The following is a 23,407-nucleotide window of genomic DNA, read 5'->3' as shown; positions in this document are numbered from 1 at the left end:
TACTGTTAACCTGACCCTACCCGATATTACTAAGTATGAAGACTTACAACATTATATACCATCAATGTGAGATGCCAATATTATGGTACCGTCGAAACCATATAGGAACCTGAAGTCAGTATGAGAGGAAAGTACCTCAGTCTTTTCGAGCAGTCCTTGTACATGAATTTCAAGGACGAAATTCTTTTTAGGGGGAGAGGATGTAATACCCGTGATTTTTATCAGATAAATAAACTCGAGAGTTAGAGCCTTAAGCTGGTACAAGGATATTTTTTTAGCATCGTATTTGTTTAATTGTATTTGGGTCTTGGGTATCCTGTTTGGATCTTCAATGTCAAATCCCTAATATTCTATTCAAATCGTAGATATTGGATCACAAATATATTATGTGGATATCTAACAATAAATTTCAATCTCTTGTTTGGGCCTCTGATTTTGGGTCCTCAATATCCGAGTTAGAATTGACATTGGATCCTGAATGAATGGTAGGGATCTAGGAATTTTAAAACGGGTCTTAAGAAAAAAAAAACCTTAATTAGAATCCTTAATAGATTATTTTGGAGCTATCTACTGAAGGTTTGGATCTAAATTACATATTTTGGATCTATAGTTTCAATCATGTAATAAAGAGGAAATTTTTGGATCCTTAGACTTAAAGTTGCCCATATAAACCACGTTGGCATCTATAAAGGGAATGATTCAAAACTTTGCAGATTCGGATCCTTGGATGGATCCGAATAGACCAAAACATGGACCCCTTTTATGAATGGGTTGCGGCCAAACCGAAACCGTACCCAATTGGGAGTGTTAATATATATATATATATATATATATATATATATATATATATATATATATATATATATATATATATATATATATATATATATATATATATATATTAGGGGTGGCAAAACCTGACACGACCCGCCAACCCGACCCGCCAACCCGCCTCTTAGGCGGGTTCGGGTTGGGCTTAAGCCAACCCGTTTAATAAACGGGTTGACCCGCCTAACCCGTTTATTAAACAGGTCGGGTTCGGGTTGGGGGTATGCCAACCCGCCAACCCGCCAACCCGACCTGCGAACCCGTCCGCCAACCCGCCCACCAACCTGCCAACCCGACCCGCCAACCCGTTTTCCCGACCCAACCCATTTATTAAACGGGTTGGCAGGTCATGACGGGTTACCCGTTTATTAAATGGGTCGGGTTCGTGTTTGCCACAGCCGACCCGTTTAATAAACGGGTCGGGTTCGGGTTGAGGTATGCTGACACGCCAACCCGACCCGATTGCCACCCCTAATATATATATCTGGATCCATAATTGGACCCGTATGGGTCCAAACCGCAAACTCAACTGAGTAAAGGATCCGCTGATCCAGATCGCGGCGGGTTCGCGGGTCTCCGACCCGGGCCTCGCCCCGTGTTACGAACCAGGTTTAAAAAAAAAAAAACCCGAAACAGGCAGCCCGATAAAAACGAGTGTTAGGGTTCAGAAACGAACCCTAACACTCGTTTTTAGCAGAACTCTCTCTCTCTCTCTTCTCTCTCTCTCTCTCTCTCTCTCTCTCTCTCTATATATATATATATATATATATATATATATATATATATATATATATATACCTCGGCTTCTCGCTCTCCCTCTTGAATCTCTTGCTCGGCAGCAGAGCAACCGAAGCCCGGGACCTCTCCACTCGCGGAGGCAACCACCATCACGCCGGAAGAGGTAGGTTTACTGTTTTTCTTCTTTAGGTGTACCACATGTTGAGTATGTAGTGTGGGGTTTCCGTAAATCCTTAACGAAAATAGGGTTTTGGGGTTTGAGGTGCTGGAAACCCCAATCGACAGATTTGGGGATTTCGGATCGCCAATAGTAGGGTTTCTGTGCTTTTGCATATGTATCGATTTCAAGTATGCTTTGTGTTGCTGTTCGAAATCTTTTTGGGGATTTTCGATTCTAATATAGGATCTGCTGAGATTTCGTAGCCTACCTGTTTCAATAGGTGAAATCGTTGAGCATGACCACTATGAGTGGGTTTAAGCTGTGTAAAAATGCAGAATCACGATTCTGCGTTTGAGTTGCACACACAGGAACCCTTCGTCAGCAAATGATGAGTGTGTACTCACAGAAAATACTGAATCCGATGTGATAAATCTCGGCGAGATTAGATACCAACTGTTAAAAAAAAAGTATGTACTTGCCTTCTTGAAAAAAATAATCTTGCCTTGCTCAATCATTAAACTGTTACTGTTTGTCCCCTGCTGAAAATCATGATTCATAGGTTTTTGAGAATATGTGTTTTGTTTGGAAATCAAAATATCTTGTAAAATTGTCATTTGATGCATGAACGATGATATATGCACTTAATCAGAACTGTGTGGCAGCATGGTCTGTCTGAGACAAAATTGTTTTGTTTGAGAAACTGTCCAGCCGGTGTATATTGGTAGGTCACCCAGGAAATTTTTGACGATGTGAACACCCACATCATACGTATATGCCATGTTCAGATTATGGTTCCATGGTCACCCTACCACATGTTCTGACAGATTAATACTCAGATCCTAGGTTATGTTGAGAAACTTTGGGTTTTGGCGATAACTCTATTTGTTATTACATATATACAGCTGAGTTTTGAATATTTAATGGCACATGTTAGTATGCTCTGCATATTTCCACTTAGACTCGTTATGAAATGGGTTCTGAAATATTGACCATGCCTGCGATGTTTTTATTTGTTAAGCTGCATAATTTTGATGCTTATATACCTATTAAGTTATATACATGCTGAAATCTTATTAAACCACCTGAGTGTATTGAAATTGAATTGTAGTTGTTGATATCTATAACTTGAAACGTCCATACCTAGTAGGTTCTAATTCTGTTTTGCTCTAGTTACAGACAGTTAATCATTCAAGAAAGATATTGCTCATATGAATTCTTGTTGTTTGACTGGGAAAATCCCTGAAATTACATAAAATGAGCTATGTCCTGTATGATTTTCTGAAATATTCAATGACCAATATGTTTTGAAATTAATAATACTCAAATGCCTGTTAAGCTGCATATTCTCTTATAGGCATGTGTATATTAAACTGTAAAATTCTCTGGCATTCCAATGCATAGCTAGCTGCATGTTAAGACGATGCTCAAATGCATATTTAGCGGCTTAGTAAATTGATGAGTCAAGTGCATATTAAGGTCCATAACTTTTGATGTTCAAACGCATATTATATTGAAATAGAACCAAGAATGGAGTGAATGAACTACAAATGGTGTTGTTTGGGAAAACTTGCCTAATGGGCAATCTGGGTTGAATACCCGATGCAGGTACTTGGGTGGTTAACTTGTGCGCAATGACAGTAAAACTGATAGAAAACTTAAACTTAAATGTTGTATGCCTGACTGGTTTAAAGGTATCAGGGCATTGGTGTTTGTGCTGTAGAATTTATAACATGTGAGATATTTGATTTTTTGTTAATATGTTATTGCTTTGGTACGGTGCATACATGATATGAATGTCTGCAACCCCGAAATTTTAATTTCTAGATCTGGGTTATGTTCATGCGTGCGGATGTTAACACATGTTATGAATGAAAAGTTTCATGTGCTTACATTTATAGGACATGTTTAATTATCGTGCACTTATGATTTGGTTTCAAGTGCATGTGCATACATGGAATCAATGTGTATTTGGCATGTACAATCTTGCATAAATGTTCTCATGTACTTATGAATCATGAATGAATGCATGCGTGTTAGTGATTTCACGAAAGCAATTTTACATAGATAGTGAACACATGCATATGACTGTGGTAGCTTATGCACATTGTTGAATTGGTATGAATGAACGTGCATTTGGAATCATGTTGGTATCATTGCATAAATTGCATATTGTTATGATTTTTGCGTATGATGCATCGATGATCTAAATCCATCACAGGCCTGGAGAACCTTGTGCTTTGGTTTGCTCTTTCTTTAATTGTTTAAATGCATCACAAAAATCACGTTTATTTTTATTTCACTATTCTATGTGTTGCCACGGGCTGTGGTCCCGTGAAGAGCTTGGCATGCTGTTTTGCAAGTTTATGTTTGCATGTTGATTTGCAAATTTATGAAATTGATATTATTGGCTTATTGCACTGTTCTCTTGTTGCCACGGGTGGTAGACCGTGAAGAGCTGTGCATGCTGATTTGCGAGCTTATGGTTGCATGTTGATGTGCAAGCCTATGTTATTAATTTCGCATGTTGATTTGCAAATATAAAAGAGATGAATTAATAATAAGAAAAAAAGAAAGTAAAGAACAATGTAATATACGTTCTGGGATCTGGAGAATGGAGATCTTAGAGTTCCGGTCTTGAGGAGACTGTGAGGATACAGAAACTCCGTGAGCTTTATTTTTGTCCCCTGAACCTGATATTGAGGTTCCTTCTCCTGGCCACGGTTTAGGGAGAGTCCGCCACTTGACCTGGGGGTGGTGTGTTTGACATAGTTGTTGTTGTTTTGGTATACCAAGGAAGTGACACTTGTGGGCATGGGGTGTCCCTGGTGTCTCCGTCATTAAATGTGGAGGTCTAATATTTCGATGGATAGTGTTGTTTTCTTATATCGGTCGAGGGATAAGTTGAAACCCAGTAATAAAATTCAAATTGGGTGTTAAGCTACCCTGGAAACCTAACTTGACCTCGGGGATTGTACCCGTTTGGTGTATCCGTGGACAATGGTAATAAAAAAGAGGAACTTAAAGTTGTGTGTAATTAATAGGGCATGCATATGGAAGAAGAAACTTTAATGAAAGATAATAAAGTGTTCATGCATTGCACATACATCATGCATATTCCTGTTATGCATTAGAACATGCATATGTTATCTGTTCCTTAATTGTCACATGGTGGTGGATACGTGATGTTTAATTCTTAATGCATGTTAAATGTCTCTTTTACTCAAATTGTGATTCATGTTATTGATTAATGTTCTTTTATGCCTAATAAATGACCATGTTGCATGAATGCTTACCTGAATTATGTAATTGTCATAATTGCATTCCTCTGAATTATTACATGAATTCGTATATGTGGTTATGAGATATTTAAATGTTGTTAATGATGTTGCCTGCCAGTTTGCTTCTCATAAATTGTTGACTGTCGTAGCGTAGATCTTTACTTATACTTGTATGTGCCGAAAATCACACTCGGCACTCGCACCACACACTTGACACATGATATGTAAGAAAATTTGCAGTACTTCTTACTTAAACAGTTGTAGTCTAATTCTAATCAATCTACCATTTTCACGTGAAGAATAGAGTTTATGAGCAACTGCGGGATGAAGCTTCGATTGAGATTTTGGATTTACTGTTCTCGGGATAGCTTGAGTTCATTTTTAAAACATGTCATTAAAACTCTGATGTTGTTATTCATTGATAATAAAATGAAATAAATGTTTTGGCTTGCTCCTCAATGTAGTGCTTCAGAATGCTTAACCTTATAGTAGTACTTGTTTCCCCTGTTATGAAAAAAAATTCCTCAAAATTTGGGTTGAGATTTCGGGGCGTTACACTGTAGTTGATAAGGCATTTGTTGATCAAGACAAGTAGACAAAGATGAGCATTTTGAGCACAGCAGGATCTGATAAATTCAGCAGCGATAGAACAATTGCTGAATATGCAGAGAAGACATGGAATATTCAGTCTTGCAGGTGTCCTTTTTGATGAAGAAAAGCTCATGGAGAGAGATTTCCCTGAGCTTCAACACAAGTCATAAAAGAAAGCCTTCTCAACAACATGATCTAGAGGCTACTTGAGGAAAGGATTTACAATGGAGAGAGAGAGAGAGAGAGAGAGAGAGAGAGAGAGAGAGAGAGAGAGAGAGAGAGAGAGAGAGAGAGAGAGAGAGAGAGAGAGAGAGAGAGAGAGAGATTTCCTTTGCTTCAGCACAAGTAAGAAAAGAAAGCCTTCTCAGCAACATGATCTAGAGCTACCTACTTGAGGAAAGGACTTACAATGCTATTGATGGTATACTCAGTGGTTAAAGTTGAGGTCAAGCATCTCTCTCTCTCTCTCTCTCTCTCTCTTAGGCACACATAATGGGTTTTCCAAGCTTGAAAATCATTGTTCAGAATGAACTACTATTCTCGTTCTTTTTTAATTTTGAATTCTGCTGGTGTGATTTCTGGTCCTTGGTTGATCTCATCTTGGAAAGATGAACTGCTCCTATTCACAAGGGTATTCCTAGAGGCACATTTCATGCAATGCACCAGCAACATATTTTCAAGCACAAAGGATATAAAGTTGTGCTATGATTTTTCTCATCTATATTAGATCCTTTTGGGGGATGACTAAATTATTAAGTAGAAAGGTCATATAATGTGCCATTCTCCTCTCTTCTTGTAACTCTACATATGAATATAGAAAAGAGCAAACTAGCTTTTGTTTTTTGCAAAAGTTAGTTTTCTTTTCATTATTATTATAACTTTAAAGCTCCTTTCCCAAGTAGCTCACTGCAGGAGAGCGTTGACTACAGGGATATATGCTCCAAAAGCAAAATCTAAACCTTGGATCATCTTTGGCGTGTTCTATTTATTCAATTATTAAAGTTGATTTAAACATGATGTTTTATGTCACTTTTAAGCCACCCTCAACTTCATGAATTGTGAGATATTGATTTTTCACCGTGTCAAAAATGAAATCTTATGCTGAATTAGACATTATAAAACCTTTTAACGTAGTAAATAAACTATGTTAAACACATGCTAAATATGGTTCGATCTGATATTTGGTGGCTTGATCTACAAACGAGTGTGTACCACTGCACGATACATAGTATTGTACCTTATGTTTTCCAAGAAAATTTTTGGGTAGCAAACATTGTCTAGAATTTCTCTTAGACTTGAACTCATAGCTGATGATAGAACTAGAATATAAATTTTTTGTTTCATGCTTACACGGGCCCATATCCTTTCTTTTCTATCCATCTCTAATTCTGATCTTTCTCCTCAATCTGATATTATGGTGCCAGTATAGATAGAAACTCTGTTATGATCCAATCTTGTGCTATAATAAATACCTGGTCTTTGCAATATTTGATTGACGACAATTTTGTAAATTTTATTTACTATAGAAGTTCCTGAGGAATTCATTAGAGGAATGTTTCCAAGCAATATGGTTTGTTCTTGCATATTTCTACCGGTTCTTCAAATTAACCCTACAGGTACATATAACTTAATGGAATATATAATTGATTCATACACAACATCTCCTTTTATCAAAGGTTCCACCAATTGATATGATTCTCCAAATAATTGAAATTCAATTTCTTGATTTGTATTCTCAATTTTTAGAAATTGATGAAGTTCTTCCATGAAGCCCGATCAATGAACCTCCCTTAAATTAGATATGACTAAATCTAGGTATTGTAAACATTCCCTCGTCTCTATCATCATGGAGTATCTTAAGTTTTCCGTTTTTTGAAAAAATCTCATTATTGGCTCACTCTTTTCCAAACCGTACAGATAGATGGAATGTATATTCCGTTTATTAAATTACATGAAATTTTATTTTATCCAACCTCACACACACGTTATATATATATATATATATATATATATATATATATATATATATATATATATATATATATATATATATATATATATATATATATATATATATATATATATATATATATATATATATATATATATATATATATATATGGATGGAGGGAGGAGGGAGAAGGAGAATTTTGTACTACAATTCGAGCAACATATGCAAATGTAAATGACTTGATCGAAACATTCATTGGAACAAATTGGATTCTGCCATTGATACCACCATACCTATTGAATCTTATTAGAGAATATAAAAAGATGTATCCGATCCAATTTCTTTATCTATGTTCTACCTTTTATCTATCAATTATGATATTATGATCTTGTTGGGAATAAAAAAAATGAATTGATTCAGGATTTGATTTGTTCTATATTATATAAATAATAGAGAGGGACATTAGAAAAATCTGAGTGGCTTTTATTTTAGCACTTAATTTGATGATTCCGTTGTTTAAAAGATGATTCACAGAAATGAGAGATATATTTTGACCATTTCATTTTAGTTGTTAGTAGAATACGATTGCGGTACGTAAGAGGAGTTGTATCAATGAAGTAATGTGAAGCTAGCTTATCTATCTAGCCCATCTTTTATCACAGTTCCACTTGGATATATGTCTCGTTTGTGCTATATCGTGAATTTCTATTTCAAATGGATCATGATTCACAAGCTATCTTCCTGTTTGGGGTTTACTTTACATAGACACAATTGTTATTATAATTAATTGGAATTGAAAAGGATTGAGATTGATTTGTCATGTATCAATTTGATTTATTTTCTTATGACATTAAGGTAAGGCAGTTGAAGATCCAAAGAGCCATTCGTAAATTCACATTCGTTCAATAGTTAATGGTTTCAACTAAGTATTCAATGGCTCTAAGTGAAAATTGCTTCTTTATTTTCTTTTTCTTTCAATGCAATCAATAAAAAATGAAGTTTCTAGGTCTTATTATTTTGAGATATTATAGAATAGAATCAATCTAAGAAAATGATCTCAACTAGATGAAGAGTAAGTTGGGTAAAAAGATGGATAAGGAAAATAGGGTTGAAAGATGCAAATCCAATAAAAACCAATGATTCGTGATTCAATAACCTTATCCAAAAAAGAGTATTTATGCCCATTTATTTTTTGTCGACATGGCCTAGTGGTAATGCAAGAAACTATAAATCCTTTCTCCTCAATTCAAATTCTGGTGTTGCCTAATCAACACAACAAATGACTCAAAATCCTACTTTGTTTATTTGATATCCACATAAATAAAGAGACGATGCGTACGAACGAGATACCCAACAATAAAAAGAAAAATGATTGAATAGAGGAACTTTCAAACATTTGGTGTTCTCAAATGTGTCCATTTCAATGGAACGAGTGATTCATTATTTCAATGAATCATTTCTTTGGGCAGAAGAAGATTTTGTAAATAATTACTTGAAATCTCACTTATCAGATTCCATTGTGGAAGAATCACCTACAATCGAATTTGGAAAATTGACTATGATATATCTGATCCATGCGTAATATCATAAAAAATGATACAAATTTGTGGTTGCTACTTAGTATCGACAATGGGTCTAAAAAAGTATCTAAAAGGATGAAATTTATATATTTGCACCCTGCCGAAATAAAGAACCATGTCATATACGTTTGGAACAGATTCCATAAATCTTTCCCCATAATTTTGAAATTCAATAGGATTGGATTAATTGAATCGGATTATAATATCATGAATAACAATACCTGATCTATCAAATCAATTCATCATCAAGAATTGAATAGTATAACATTGGAAGATCTTTTGTCCATACCGAATCAAAAAATTCCATTCTTGACCCACAACCAAGAATCCTTTTGAATTTCTCATATTTTTCTACTCTTTCGTTCCTTTCTATAACCTGTCGTCCTCATTCATTATAGAATGATATCATATGAATGGGGTTCAACCAGGATTTCATTCATCATATATACAAACAGTAGAAGTGAATTGGAAAACAAATTAAGTTCTATGCTAAGTTTTTGTCATAATCTAATCTTCTTGAAAGACTGAAAATGAGAAAAAAAGATTATTCATTCTATTTTTTATTTTTCACCCCTAGAATAGAAGGATATGATCTTGATTGATCTTTTGTATACGTATCATCCTTCCTTGTTTGAGACGTATAAATTGAGAATCAAGTGTGCAATTTGGGCGAGATAAAGAGATTGTTCTCAATCTAATTAGTAATTGAGCTTCCCTTACCCAATGAGAAATGTGAAATCAAGATCCTTCCATCGGAAATTAGATCCTGCTCTTTGTCTCCCCCTCTTCACAGAAAGTGGAGAGATGAATCAATCGATTCATAGGATCCCAGGATGGGACAGGACTGACACAGCTTGAACCCGCAACTTTCGCCTTGACAAGGCGGTCCTTTGATCAATTGAACTACAATCCGAGGAAAATGAGGTGTACAACTTACATTATTATTTATCTTGATTTTCTATTTTATTTTTTATTTCCTCGAACTATAACCATATAAAAGGATCATATATAAAAAAATAGATCATAATCGACACTTGAAACAGATATATAGATATACATATCCACGTAGATAGAAGAGAAGATGGATAGTAATACCAAATCAATCTTTGGTTATTGCCAAATTCACTAACAATCCATCTTTTCTTTCTCCCTACAAAGAACAATAGTACCTCATTAACCTTTAGGTTATGGAACAATAACTCAATCAACAACTCTAACTGCATTTGAGTTTGTGTAGGGACGAGGCACTTCTCCTTTATCTCACCACCTTTGTATGGAGTTAGGTTTTCTTTTTTCATAATCTAAGGCTACACGCCTTTCACTCAAGTTGCTCATTAACCTTTAGGTTAAGGAACAACAACTCTAACAACTTCCGAGTCCACGTAGTGACAAGGGCACTGCTCCCTCTATTTCACCAGCTACGCGCCTTTCACTCAAGTTGCTCAACCAAGTAGGTGGGGTTCACAGGGGGAAGACCCCTGTGACTCAGTCAACAGAAAAGCCTAGGCCCAAAGGCCTAATCAATTAAGCTGAAGCGAGGCCCCCGAGCGTAAGCTAAAAAAAACTAACAAATTTTTTTATAGTGCAACCCTTTGTTGGGAAATCTCGAAAGGAGAGTGCCCAACAAAGAGCCTTTACTTGATTACTAAGCTATCCATATTGTTCCAAATATGGCAAAATGAAGGAAAATTTATGGACCAACCCCATCGTCTCCACCCCATAAAAACTACAAGATCACCCCAAGGATGCCTTCAGCATCCAGGGGTCACAAACCGACCATATACCCTTAGCTATGTGCTCTCTGGTTGTTCTTAAAACCAGCATTCCTAAGACAAGACCAAAAAGGCGGGCAAAAAAAAGGGGGAGAGCTCCCCGTTCTTGACTCTACTAGAGTTGGATACTCATGGGAAATGAAAACCTACCTAATAGAAAACCTTCCAAACCTATACAATAACAAACATTTATCGAATTTTTGGTGATTTTTTCAAATTTTTGACCTTACATATGTGTTCATCATGATTGATTTACTAGAAATCAACATTTGGACCATGCATTTTGGATGGAAAAAATGATATTTGGAGCCTCAAAATTTTATGAAATTGTAGGCCATTGATTTTTAAAACCTTATAAAAACATATCCATGCATCTAAATCAAATGCTCGAAGAACTCGTTCCTATAAAAAAATGCGCATAGATCACATCTGTAAGGTCAGAATTTTGAAAAGACACCAAAAATCCAATAAATGTTTGTTATTAGGTAGGTTTGAGAGGTTTTTTATTGGGTAGGTTTTCATTCCGCTATATATATATATATTGGTATCTGCCTGCCACTTTCTTGCTAATTGACGGCAAATGCGCATGCACATTCCATCGCACGTGCATCTCACGCTTGTGTGAAAAGTCCTTTATTGGTGATTTGGAATGGTCGTAAAGGACTTCATTGGCACTTTTGTGTGGTGCTAAAGGCCCTTTTAAATAATGCTTATATATATATATATATATATATATATATATATATATATATATATAAAAGGCTTAACGTGGATGCACTCCTGCTGCTGATACAAAAAAAATGACCTTTAGCCGTTGCTAAAGGTTGTTTTTGCTCGGCGCTTTAGTGGCGGTCAAGACCACCACTAAACCCCTAAAATCACAAAAAAAAATACAATTGGACATTCTGAGCACGTCCGATTTTTGTTTGACGGAAGGGCATCCACCGTTAGTGTTTCTTAGAACACCCAAAACACAGGTCAAATAGATTTGTGTTGCTGATCACACGCTGTCAGTTGCACAAAAGGGGCGGGGCCCCATCCCAGAGGCCCACCATCATCTTCACCGCTACCACGTTCGTGGGCTTCAGTGGTGCCCGACTCTACTAATCATGGAGTAGGCTTCAAACCTACCAGCTAGTCTAAGCAACCTCCCATCTGTGTTGGGAAGGTTGAGGGGCGTCCTCGTGATGATTTCTGCTTAATGTTACTCTAACATGCTTTTGCCTTGCCAAGGTTTGATGATTGTTGGTTTTCAAGGAGGATTATCCAAAAGCAGATGGAATACCGCTTTATTTTTTAATACACTGAGGGCCTCATGGCCTAATAATATCAAGCTCAAAGTTTTGGCCATCCATGATGGCATGTTTTTCATTCGGGTGTGGAATGAAGGTGACATGAGGAAGGGTGCTTGGAAAGTTCACGCTTCTCGTTAACAAATAGTACTCTCGTATGAAATTGAAGGTAATAGAATCTCACGCAGTACCATTTGGATTGGACTGCCACAAGTATTGACAGAGTTATGTGCATGATTTTTTTGGTTGTGGTGGCAAAGCAGGGTGGACACATGCCCACCCTGACCCAGAAAATATGCTCAAATGGTAATTGCTGACCCAGAGCGTAGGTAGATAGTGCCCACCCTGGCATTGCCCTCAGGTGGGGGTGGGCACCACTTGTGCTCGACCCAAATGGGTCAGGGCATAGTTGGCAAACTCATTCGAGTCAAACTGTTGACTTGGTGAGTCAGTCTAAGCAAACACCCTAGCAATTTCTGATCTGTAGTAAAACTGAAAGTTACCAAAAAACCATTGAAACTCATTCGAGTGGTGTGTTTTTGAATAATCCTTGCATGTTTCTTTATTTTATTTATTTTTAATATTATATATATTTTATCTTATTTAGAAATTTTATTTATAAAATATGCTAAAAAAGCCAGTCATCTAAGTCTTGCCGAGTCACTTGGTGGGACAACTATGGGGTTAGGGTGACCCGAGCCGAGTGTGGCTAGTTCTCTCTCTCTATAAAGTACAAGTTTACAAGCTCTCTCTCTCAGTCTATTTCACATATTCTTTTCTTCAAAAGGCATTACAGTAGTCACATTGCATATGCTCTGTTAGGTGATTAAGGCCTCATCCACCATCGATCATACACTGATATTCAAGCAACTTCAGAATCCGCAAAAATGTTGGGAGGAAGAGGACTTATTGGTGACAAATGGTCTACGAGGATTCTGTGTTTTTGTGCCATCGGAAGCGCAATAGGTATGCTTTCTTTCTATTTAATTGCAGTTGCTGGACATCGTCTTTCCATGTTTGCTGCCATAGATTTGCAATCTTCTCCAAGCAACACAATTTAACACATTTGCTTGAATCCTTTTGGTGGGGTGTCTTTGCTTTTGTTTAGGTCTCTACATTGTTGCTTTGGAAAGAAGGGCGCAGAACATGGAGCGGGCAATGGCTGAATACAATGGGAATTTGGAGTCTAGTGGAGCGCAATCAAGGGGCGAGGATGTATAAGACAGATGATACCCATAATGCCGAGTTAGATTCCTCATGATTATTTCTTGATCACCTGTTTTGAGATTCAAAATGTGGGTGGGATTCGTCCTTTTAGATCTATAATCCTCCTTGATCATCCTAAAATCAAACACTGCCATATATCTGTAATCCTGGAATAAAGCATTATTTGACTTCTTACATGATTGCAAATCTATGCCAATCCTCATGATTGTTTTTTGATCACTCTGACAACACTGAACTGAGTCTGTTTTGAGATTCAAAATGTGGGCGGGATTCATCCTTTTAGATCTATAATCATCCTTCTTGATCATCCTAAAATCAAACACTGGAATAAAGCATTATTTGACTTCACTTTTGTTGATACTTAGTTATAATTATTGTTGGAAACTTCTTACAAGTTAGATTGCTATTTTGTTGTGTAAATGGCTTGCAGTTTGTTTTTAGAATAAGGCCATAATACCAATTAGTTGCCATCTAGGGATTGCATCTCGTGCGCCGAAGTTGTTTGATGAAATTACTGAGAGAGAGGTCACTGCTCAGAATGCTTTTCTGGCTGGTTATTCTCAAAGTGGTTATTGTAATAAAGCTTTGGAGCTCTTTGACAGAATGCCCTTACAAAATGTTCTGCCAAACCAGGTAACATTGGCACTTGTTATCTCTGCCTGTGGTAAGATAACAGCAGAATGACCGCACGATGTCTGAGACAAAGTCTGGCTACATTTTTCAATTTATTTGGTTGATATTATGCAAAATGTGGTCATTTTGATGACGCCGGCAAGATTTTCCATGAGTTGAAGATCCTGACATTGTGTGTTCTAAATGCTGGGATTGTGGGGCAACCCTTAAGCTATGTATCGTGCATACTCTTAGTAAGCCCTTGCACCCCTGTCACACCGTGTTGACGTAGATACTGTTACCTCGTATTCTTGAGTATGGTTCAACTTTCCTACTGAACTTGGCTAATTTTACTCATTTTATGGTCGGGTCAACTTATGGCTTCTGTGGTGTTAACTAGATATGGTCAAATGGGGTAGTTGGATGGTTAATTCATAATATCTTAATTGAGGGGCCTTGGATTCAAATCCCACTAGGGATATTCCTGAGCCTGCCTATCAAAAAAAAATCTATATTTCTTCATTGTTTACCTGGAGAAGATCCTGCATTGCTTGGAGAAGATTGCAAATCCATGGCAGCAAACATGGAAAGACAGTGTCCAGCGACTGCAATTAAATAGAAAGAAAGCATACCTATTGCGTTTCCGATGGCACAAAACCACAGAATCCTCGTAAACCATTTGTCACCAATAAGTCCTCTTCCTCCCAACATCTTTGCGGATTCTGAAGTTGCTTGAATATGAGCGTATGATCGATGATGGATGAGACCTTGATCACCTAACAGAGCAGATGCAATGTGACTACCGTAATTCCTTTTGAAGAAAAAAATATGTGAAATAGACTGAGAGAGAGAGAGCTTGTAAACTTGTACTGTACATGAGATAGACAACTCAAAAAAATCATATATATAAAGATTTAAGATATATATCGGGTGATCGGGTGAAGATCTGCATTGAATCCAAGCCATATTCGATCACGATTCCTTCACGAAGCACGATCTCGAACCAAAGAGTCCCAAGTCCCAAAGAAAAAAAATACCAAGAAATTTTGCTTGGCTTTATACAGTGTAATGAAATCAAGTGGAAAGCAAACTATAATATGTATAAGTACAAGGACAAGTCCTACAAAGGACAATACAAATGCCAAAAGCAATACAAATGCATCTAAGTGCATACAATGGCTACAAAGAGCCTAAATGTGCACAAATACAAGTCCACAAAGGGATAATAATACAAGCCAATCAATGGCAAATACGTGAGATCATAAGAGGCACCAAAGAGCATATACAAAAGAACACAAAAAAACATAAAAAATAATAATCTTTATTGAGATATAATGCTTATGAAAGCAATACTTCTAATGGGACAAGAGATATTTAAATATTGTTAATGATGTTACCTGCCAGCTATGTCACATGGGTGCGGGTGCGGCACAATTTCAAAAATTTTGGACACGGGGACTCGACTATATATATATATATAAGACTCGATCAAAGTTGTGTCCATTAGGGGACAGGTGATGAGTTGTGAAGTCTGATTCACGGTTTTTTCCTTAAATTCTGTAGCCCAGAATTTTTTTTTAAAAATAATAATTAAAAAATAGACCAAAATGACCTTGGGTGCGTTGACCGCACCCAGGGTCGGGTTGACCGAGTCCGAGCCGCACCCATGTCCATGCGTGCCGATGCCGGTGCGGCGACCTTGGAGGCGAGTCCGTGTGACATAGCCTGCCAGTTAGCTTCTTATAAATTGTTGATTGTTGTAGCGTAGATCTTTACTTATACTTGTATGTTCTGAAAATCACACTCGGCATCCGTACCGCACACTTGACACATGATATACCTGCAAGAAAATTTGCAGTACTTCCATACAAAAGGAATTGGGATAAAATCCCATACAAAAGGAATGAATTACAAAGGGGATTAGTCCCCATATTTATAGGGAAGGAGAGAGAAGCCTCATGGGAGTCTTTGGACTCCCAACGGCTCTATTGTGGCTGTACACCTTTTTGACTAGTCAAAAGGTGAAGGTTATAAGAGTCTTAAAATGGATTGATTTAGCTAGTTTTAGTTAGGTTTCAACTAGAAATAACTAAACCAAATACTAACTAAAGAAAAAAGAAAATTACATGAGATTACATATGAGATTACATATTTTAACACTCTTAAGCATGATATACAAGTGTACAAGCATGTGAAATTTTAAATTCTTTATATGCATGCAGCCAAGTCTAATGCACATAATCAATCTGGAAATTAACATGCAAATCATGTGTTTCCATTTAAGCTCAATCATGCATAAGAAATACGCATAAGCTAAAGGAATTTACCATGTATCAATTCTATATATATCTAGTCAAAATCTAGACATGTAATGATACTTAAAGGTAGCATTTAAATTTAATTCTGTAAACAAAAGATTCTAAAAAAGAATCAACTGCTCCCAACCGACCCAGTCGGCTGGGGTTCGGTTCAGGCCCAGCTAAACCCAATCAGCTGGGTCTGACTTCGGTAGACCTGGCACGAGGCTGACAGGTCATGTATCAGTCCAACCGAAGTCTGGACTGGGAAGGCAAGAGCCCGACATGCCCAGTCGAGCCACTCGGCTGGGCTGCCAGGTGCCCAGCCAGCACAAGGCCGGGTCTGGTCTGACCTGACCAGACCCCAGCTAAGCCTGGCAGGACTTGACATGTCAGGCCAGGTTCGGCTGGCCTGACAACCAGCCCACCAGGAAACCCAACAAAAATTATTCCTATATTTTTTTTTAAAAAACATAGCAACTCTTTTTTTTTTTCAGCACAACCTGTCAGCCCATCGGCTAGGCTAGCCTGGCAGGACTTACCAGGCCTGCACCAGCCCAGCCGATCGACTGGGCTGGCAGGGTCTGAATCTGACCCTGCCGATGCCGATAAAATATCTATAAAACTATATATATTGTTTTATATATATGTAAATCAGAGTTTCATTGTACACCCATACTTATGGGTATTCACATTTTTGCTGCGATGTATAGGCAAACGTTCATCCTTCTAACATGTATACATAATTGATTTGGCATGCCGATTTCAGCCTTATAAATCTATTTCTCACACGCAGCACGCTTGAACATGATATTTTTTTCTTTTGTAAAACAAAATCCAGCACCAACACATTTTTTTATATATACTTAACCTAGTCGGCTGGGTCAATTTCCCAGCCCAGCCGACCCAGCTGGGCTCGGCGTGTCTGGCAGTCCAAACCAGAGTTACCGGAAGCGCCTAGGGTAATGGGGAAGCGCTCTTCCTCGATATGCGCTTCGAAAGCGCGAAACATCGTGCTTCTGAAATGCGTGGGGAAGCGCCCCCCTTTTTGGGAAGTGCACTTCTCTTTTTTGGGAAGCACGTTTCCCTTTTATGGGAAGCACGCTTCCCCCTCGCTTCCCCATTTTTTTTGCTTCCCCGTCGCTCCCGGTTCGCTTCCTAGGTCGCTTCCGAGACGGTTCGTAATTTTCTTCTAAGTGGTCCCACGCTTCCCCACTTCCTACATTTTTGAAAGTGCCTCGCTTCCCGCTCCCACTTCCCGTATCGCTTCCCGCTCCCGCTTCCTCAACTGGCAACTCTGGTCCAAACCATGTCAGCTGAACCCTGTTCAGCTGGGCCTGGCCAAGCTGTCATAGAGCTGCCAGGTCTGGCTGAGCCAGTCCCGTCTCGTCTGGCCTACTAGCCGGGCCAAACAAAAGACCCGATCACATATATAAAAAAATTAAATTATTAATTTAATTTTTTGTTTTTATAAGGAATACATTCATGTTTAGAAAACAAAAGTATTTCAGCATGCATGTACAGGCTGGTTTATGAGCAAATATGCATATTCAAAGCCAAATACACATGTCCACTCATATTCACCTTCAAATTATAAACAAGTTCAGATTTAAATTTAGGTAGGCATATGCATATAAGTTCACGTTGAGGCAGGCACATATTTGTTTCCTTTTGTTTGAAGGAATATATTTGCCATGGACGAACACCTTAAGCATATTGATTTAACATCAACAAACATTCTGTTTTAGTATAAAAATGATCATAACCAGCAAATACGCATAAAAATGATGCCTCTATGTGCAAATCACAACCCACTTTTCTTTTTAAAACGTTAAAACAATAGATTTGCGTCCCATTATATATATATACTCTCACGAATGATTTTGTTCCAAAATAAATTTTGAAAAGAAAGAAATACTTTGATTTTCACCATGAATCTTAGAGTAAATATTCAGATTTACTCTTTCTCATGGATTTTTATCAAAAATATTGCATGGAATACAAATCCATGCTCTTTTACTCATCCAAAACAAGAGAGGAACTCGTACCATGAATCCGAGATGAAAAAAAATGATGGTGGAAGGTGATTTGATGGTTGGAGAAGGTTGAATCCCCTCTTTCTTCCTCTCTTTCTTTCTTTCCCCTTTTCTTAAATTTTTTTTTTATAAAGTGAGTAGAGGCCCCTTCTCCATCTCTTTTTACATGGGCTGGAGAGGGAGGGTTTCCCCCTTGAGATCCTCTCTCACCTTCTTTTCAAAAATTTCAAACTTAATTTTTTTTGACTTTTCTAAAACTTTCCAAATTTTTTTTTGAGTCCTTAAACCCTCTTAGCTCTTTATAGGTAAGTATGAGGACCCATCTTAGGAAGCCCTAATTTCAAACTCAGAACTAATAAAAATTAAATAATAAAATAATAAAATAATTATTTTTTTGTATTTATTAATTATTAATTGTTTAAAAGCTTCAAAAAATAGTCAAATTGACTAGAAATTTTTTTTATACTTAATTAACTCCAATTTAAAGCCCCTAACTGAATTTAAAGCGCTTGTAAAAAATTGGGCATTGGATTTGGATCCGGATCCAAAATCCAAACTCATAGCCAAAACGAAAATGGATGAAGATATGGATTAAATCTAGATTAAAGTAGGTCTTAAATAAGATCCAAATCCATAATAATTTGGATCATATGCATCGGATCCAACCCGATCCAACTCCGGATCCATTTCGACAAAGTACTCAATTTTTGAAAAAATGTGATTTTCGCTCCAACCGTAACCCAAATTTAGAAAAGTGAAATATCTCTACGCTCAGAATTCTGAGATGCATCCAACGACATATAACACGAATATCAAATTCCGATTTTTTTCCAAAAATAACCCGAATTTTGCTTGAATTTAATGGTAAAAAATAAAACTTTTTCTCACATTTCGATTGGCTCGTCTTGACCTTGTCGATGACACCTGGGCCAAGCCCAGACTTGAAAGCATCAATCTGAAATCGAGGCTCAAACGATTTTTCTCTCACACTTAGCCAAATTTTTGAAAATCTCATAAAATGACTAAGTATGAAAATACGCGATATTACATCCCTACCCCCTTAAAAGAATTTCGTCCTCAAAATTAGAACGTACCGATTAATTGTGGGTATACATCTAAAACATGAAAAATTAGAAAACTTATACCCTGATCGATCCTACCCTCTTAGGATTGATATCAAATACAATAAATACAATTATACAAGCACATTACAATTTCTTAATTCATATTACAAAAAATAAGAAATAAACCATGAATACATAAGAAATTCATGTACTTTCATAACAGTACCTCATAGCCTTACCAGTGACGGAGACTGCTTTGGAGCACGATGCACGACTTGCTGGCATTCTTGGACAAGGCTTAATTACCAAAAGAGACTTTTAATACAAAAAGATGATAAAATATAAGATTTTGTGGTGTGCTATGATACCAAACCTGTAACGACTGTTAAATTATGTATATATTAATATTTATATACATATACTTATATATATATACATTCGTATATATATACATATATGTATATATACATAATTTATTTTCTTTTTCTGTACAACCAAAAACCCGATAGGGGTGTTTTGGTAAATCACCATGTACTTTTTCCTTTTTGTATTTTTCCTTTTTTCTTTTCCTTTTTTTATTTCTTATTTTTTGTTTTTAAGGACCATAAGGGGCCCCACCCATCTAGGCGTTGGGGCCCCAACGATCATATTTATGACCGTTGGGGCTCCCAACGACTAGAAGGGAGCCCCCTTTATGGTCCCCTTTTTAGCTCTCCTCCTCTATAAATAGAGGAGGCTCACACTTGTAATGGCATTGGGTTTTCACCCTCCTCTTTCTTTCTTCAATAATATTCAACTTATGACTTTAAGTCATTTTCTACTTTTGTGAGTTTTGTGTGTACACTTTTAGTGTTTCTGTTCTTGGCTCTTGTGGTCACTCTTAAAGAGTGCTTTTGCTCTATTGGTGCTTCTGCCCCTCTTCATTACAACGACCCCCAACTTATACTCCTTAAAAAGTGCAATTTTTTTTTAACAAGTGCGGAAACCTATGTCACATGGGTGCGGGTGCAGGGGTGCGGGTGCAGGGAAAAGCTGCCTCGGTTTTTCGTACCCGTTTGCAAAAGCGTTCGCCACTTGAAGAGAAGTGTTTTATCACTTCATTGGGGAAGATTTCACATCTTGTTGTATTGTATTTTCTTCTTTCTTTTTCATTTCTCTTCTTGTTTCTCTTCTATCACTTTTTCTTCTCTCCTTGTAATCAATGGATGACAATGATAAAGTCACCATCATGCTTATGAAACTAAGTGATACGAACTATGTAACATGGGCTTCAATCATGAAACACCATATATGGGGAAAAGGCCTATGGGGGATTGTGGATGGTTCCGATTCGGAACCCAAGCTATCTCTTACTAAAAAGGAGAGATAAAGAGGTCCCTCTATCAGAAGAAGAGAAAATCAAGGCTCTTGCCTCATACGAGAAGAAATAGAAAGAATGAAGAATATCTCATACGAAGATAATGTCATGGCTTATCAATAGCGTTGACATTAAAAAATGCTCAAGTCTTGCCAAATTTGATCATGCCGATAAGGCATGAGAATACGTTAAGAATATGTATTCCCTTAAAGATATTGCACACATGTGCAACTTCCAAGAAAAAATTCGAATGATGACACAAGGAGACAAAACTATTAGTGAATATTACAATGGGTTGTTTGAACCTTGGGAAGAACTTTCCTTTTTGGAACCAAAGTGGCATTGTGCCGAAGACATCGAGCTTCGTCAGAAATAACTCGATGCTAAACATTTTTACCAGTTTATCACTGGATTAAGGCCGGAATTTGAAACCACTAAATCGGCCCTCCTACACCGGGGAAAAATTCCTTCTATTGTTGAAACTATTAAAGAGTTAACAATGGAAGAAAATCGTCTCCGGAAAGGTTCTTCAAAAATTGAAGATGATTCTGTTTTAGCCGTGTCTAGACTAGGGAATCATGTTCGATCATATAGGCCTCCTCACTTTAATCGACAAAATGATGACTATGATAAGAAGAAAGTTATTTGTCATCACTGTCATGAACCGGGACACTACAGGCCACAATGTCCCAAACTTAAGGAGCTGAGAGAAAAAAGAGCTGCAATTGCTGGATTGGAGCCCAAAGATCAGGATGCACCAGTTTCCCTGGCTCAACTAATGAAGATTCTTCAGCCTCTCATCAAAGGTGTCTCTTCCTCATTTGAAGCTTCAACCGGCGCATCAACCTCATCTTTTTCTGATCTAGGTAAAATTTCTTGGCTCCTTGACTCTGGTGCATCTTTTCATATGACCCCAAATAATCAAACTCTATCCAAATGTGTTAAAAATAAAACAAGTGTGTCAAAGGTGTTTATTGCTGACGGGACTTCTCTTGAAATAGAAGGAATGAGAAATTTTGAAAAAATTTATGAAACAAAGAAATTTTCTATTTCAGAAATTAGACATGTTCCCAAATTAAATTTAAATCTTTTATCTGTATCTCAAATTTCTGATTATGGGTGTAATATTTCCTTTTCTTCTCATGGTTGTTGGGTACAGGATCGCCAGTCAGGCAAGCTGATTGGGGAAGGTCATAGAGAAGGAGGACTCTATTACATGGATTATTTAGAAATGCCAAAAAAAGCTTTTTGTTATAATATTCAGAAAATAGAGTTGGAACTGTGGCATAAGAGACTTGGTCATCCATATATAACCAAAATCCAACATTTTCCAAATCTAGAAAAATTTTGTAACTCTGAATCATTTGATTGTAAAGATTGTATTCTCGGCAAAATGAAAAGATTATCATTCCAGAAGAGAACCTTTTTCTCTTCAAGACTACTTGAATTAATACACTCGGATGTTTGGGGTCCTGCACCAGTAATTTCTAAAGGAGGATTTGTTTACTATGTTATTTTTGTCGATGATTTCTCCTGATATACATGGATTTACTTTCTCAAACATAAGTCTGAAGTATTTTCATACTTTCAAACTTTTCATAATATGGTTAAAAACAAGTTTCAAAATGATATTGCTATTTTTCACAGATTCAGGAGAGTTTTTATCTACAGATTTTCAAAATTATCTTAAGTTGCATGGCATCACACATCAAAGATCTTGTCCTTATACAACTCAACAAAATGGATTGGCGGAACGAAAACATCACCATATTATAGAAACCACTAGGACTTTATTAATAGCAAATCAAGTTCCGAAAGACTTTTGGTTAGAAGCTGTCTTAACTGTCACCTATCTTATTAATAGGATGTCATCTTCTTCGTTACAAAATATCACTCCCATTGAAAAACTTATGAACCCAGACTACTATAGACTAAGAATATTTGGGTGCAAATGTTTCATATTTACTGACAAAAATGATAAACTTTCCTCTCGTGCGATTCCCTGTGCCTTTTTAGGATATGCTGAAAATCAGAAAGGTTATAGATGTTTTGACTTCAAAAATAATAGACTGTGTCTATAAATATTTCTTTTCTTGAAAAGGAGAGCTTCTTTGATTTTAGAAAATTAAAAAACGTCACTAAGTACCCCTTTTTGCTAGATCTAACATCAACATCTGATGAATATGACCTTGACTGTAACTTTGATGATGATCAAAGAATTATTGATCTTAATCATAATATTAAAAATGAAGAAGTTCATAGGGATACTAGTATTCAATATTTCAGGCGACAAGAGTCTAATCCTCCATGTGCACTTGAAAAATATTCTAACATTCCAACTAGACAATCATCTCGAGTCTCGAGGCCTCCAGGAAAGTTTGTATCATACGAGTCCTCACCCACATATAGGGCAATTATTGCATTAATTCACTCATATGAAAAACCATCCACATATTTTCAAGCAAAAAATAATATCAAATGGATAGAAGCCATGAAAGCTGAATTAGATGCACTTGAAAAGGCTTCTACATGGACTCTTCAAGATCTTTCTTCAGGAAAGAAAACTATAGGATGTCGATGGGTTTATAAAACTAAAACCAAGAGTGATGGTACTCTTGAAAGAT

The 23,407-nt window shown here is 36.9% G+C and overlaps 2 protein-coding genes across 3 annotated transcripts in view; both read left to right on the top strand.

The window, feature by feature from the left end:
* Window positions 1-1,631: 1,631 nt before the first annotated feature.
* The window catches only part of LOC149814592 (uncharacterized), a 35,905-nt gene continuing 14,129 nt past the window's right edge, over window positions 1,632-23,407 (top strand). Inside the window, exon 1 of the mRNA XM_089989106.1 lies at window positions 1,632-1,729. The gene's annotated coding sequence lies outside the window, so the exon portion shown is untranslated. The remainder of the gene's footprint in view (window positions 1,730-23,407) is intronic.
* The window catches only part of LOC149814593 (uncharacterized), a 35,409-nt gene continuing 13,667 nt past the window's right edge, over window positions 1,666-23,407 (top strand). Inside the window, exons 1-3 of one of the 2 annotated variants that reach the window (XM_089989108.1) lie at window positions 1,666-1,729; window positions 13,013-13,156; window positions 13,299-13,435. In XM_089989108.1, the coding sequence (XP_089845234.1) occupies window positions 13,078-13,156; window positions 13,299-13,411 (192 nt within the window). In that variant the 5' untranslated portion in view covers window positions 1,666-1,729; window positions 13,013-13,077 and the 3' untranslated portion in view covers window positions 13,412-13,435. Of the gene's footprint in view, window positions 1,730-13,012; window positions 13,157-13,298; window positions 13,812-23,407 lie in introns of those variants that run through there. The other variant, XM_089989107.1, reaches the window with a different exon arrangement.

This window comes from Nuphar pumila, chromosome 15, assembly GCF_984573655.1.
Source record: "Nuphar pumila chromosome 15, dmNupPumi1.hap1.1, whole genome shotgun sequence".
Classification (NCBI taxonomy): Eukaryota; Viridiplantae; Streptophyta; class Magnoliopsida; order Nymphaeales; family Nymphaeaceae; genus Nuphar; species Nuphar pumila.
Note: the sequence above shows the minus strand (reverse complement) of the source record. Positions and strands in the feature narration are given on the sequence as shown.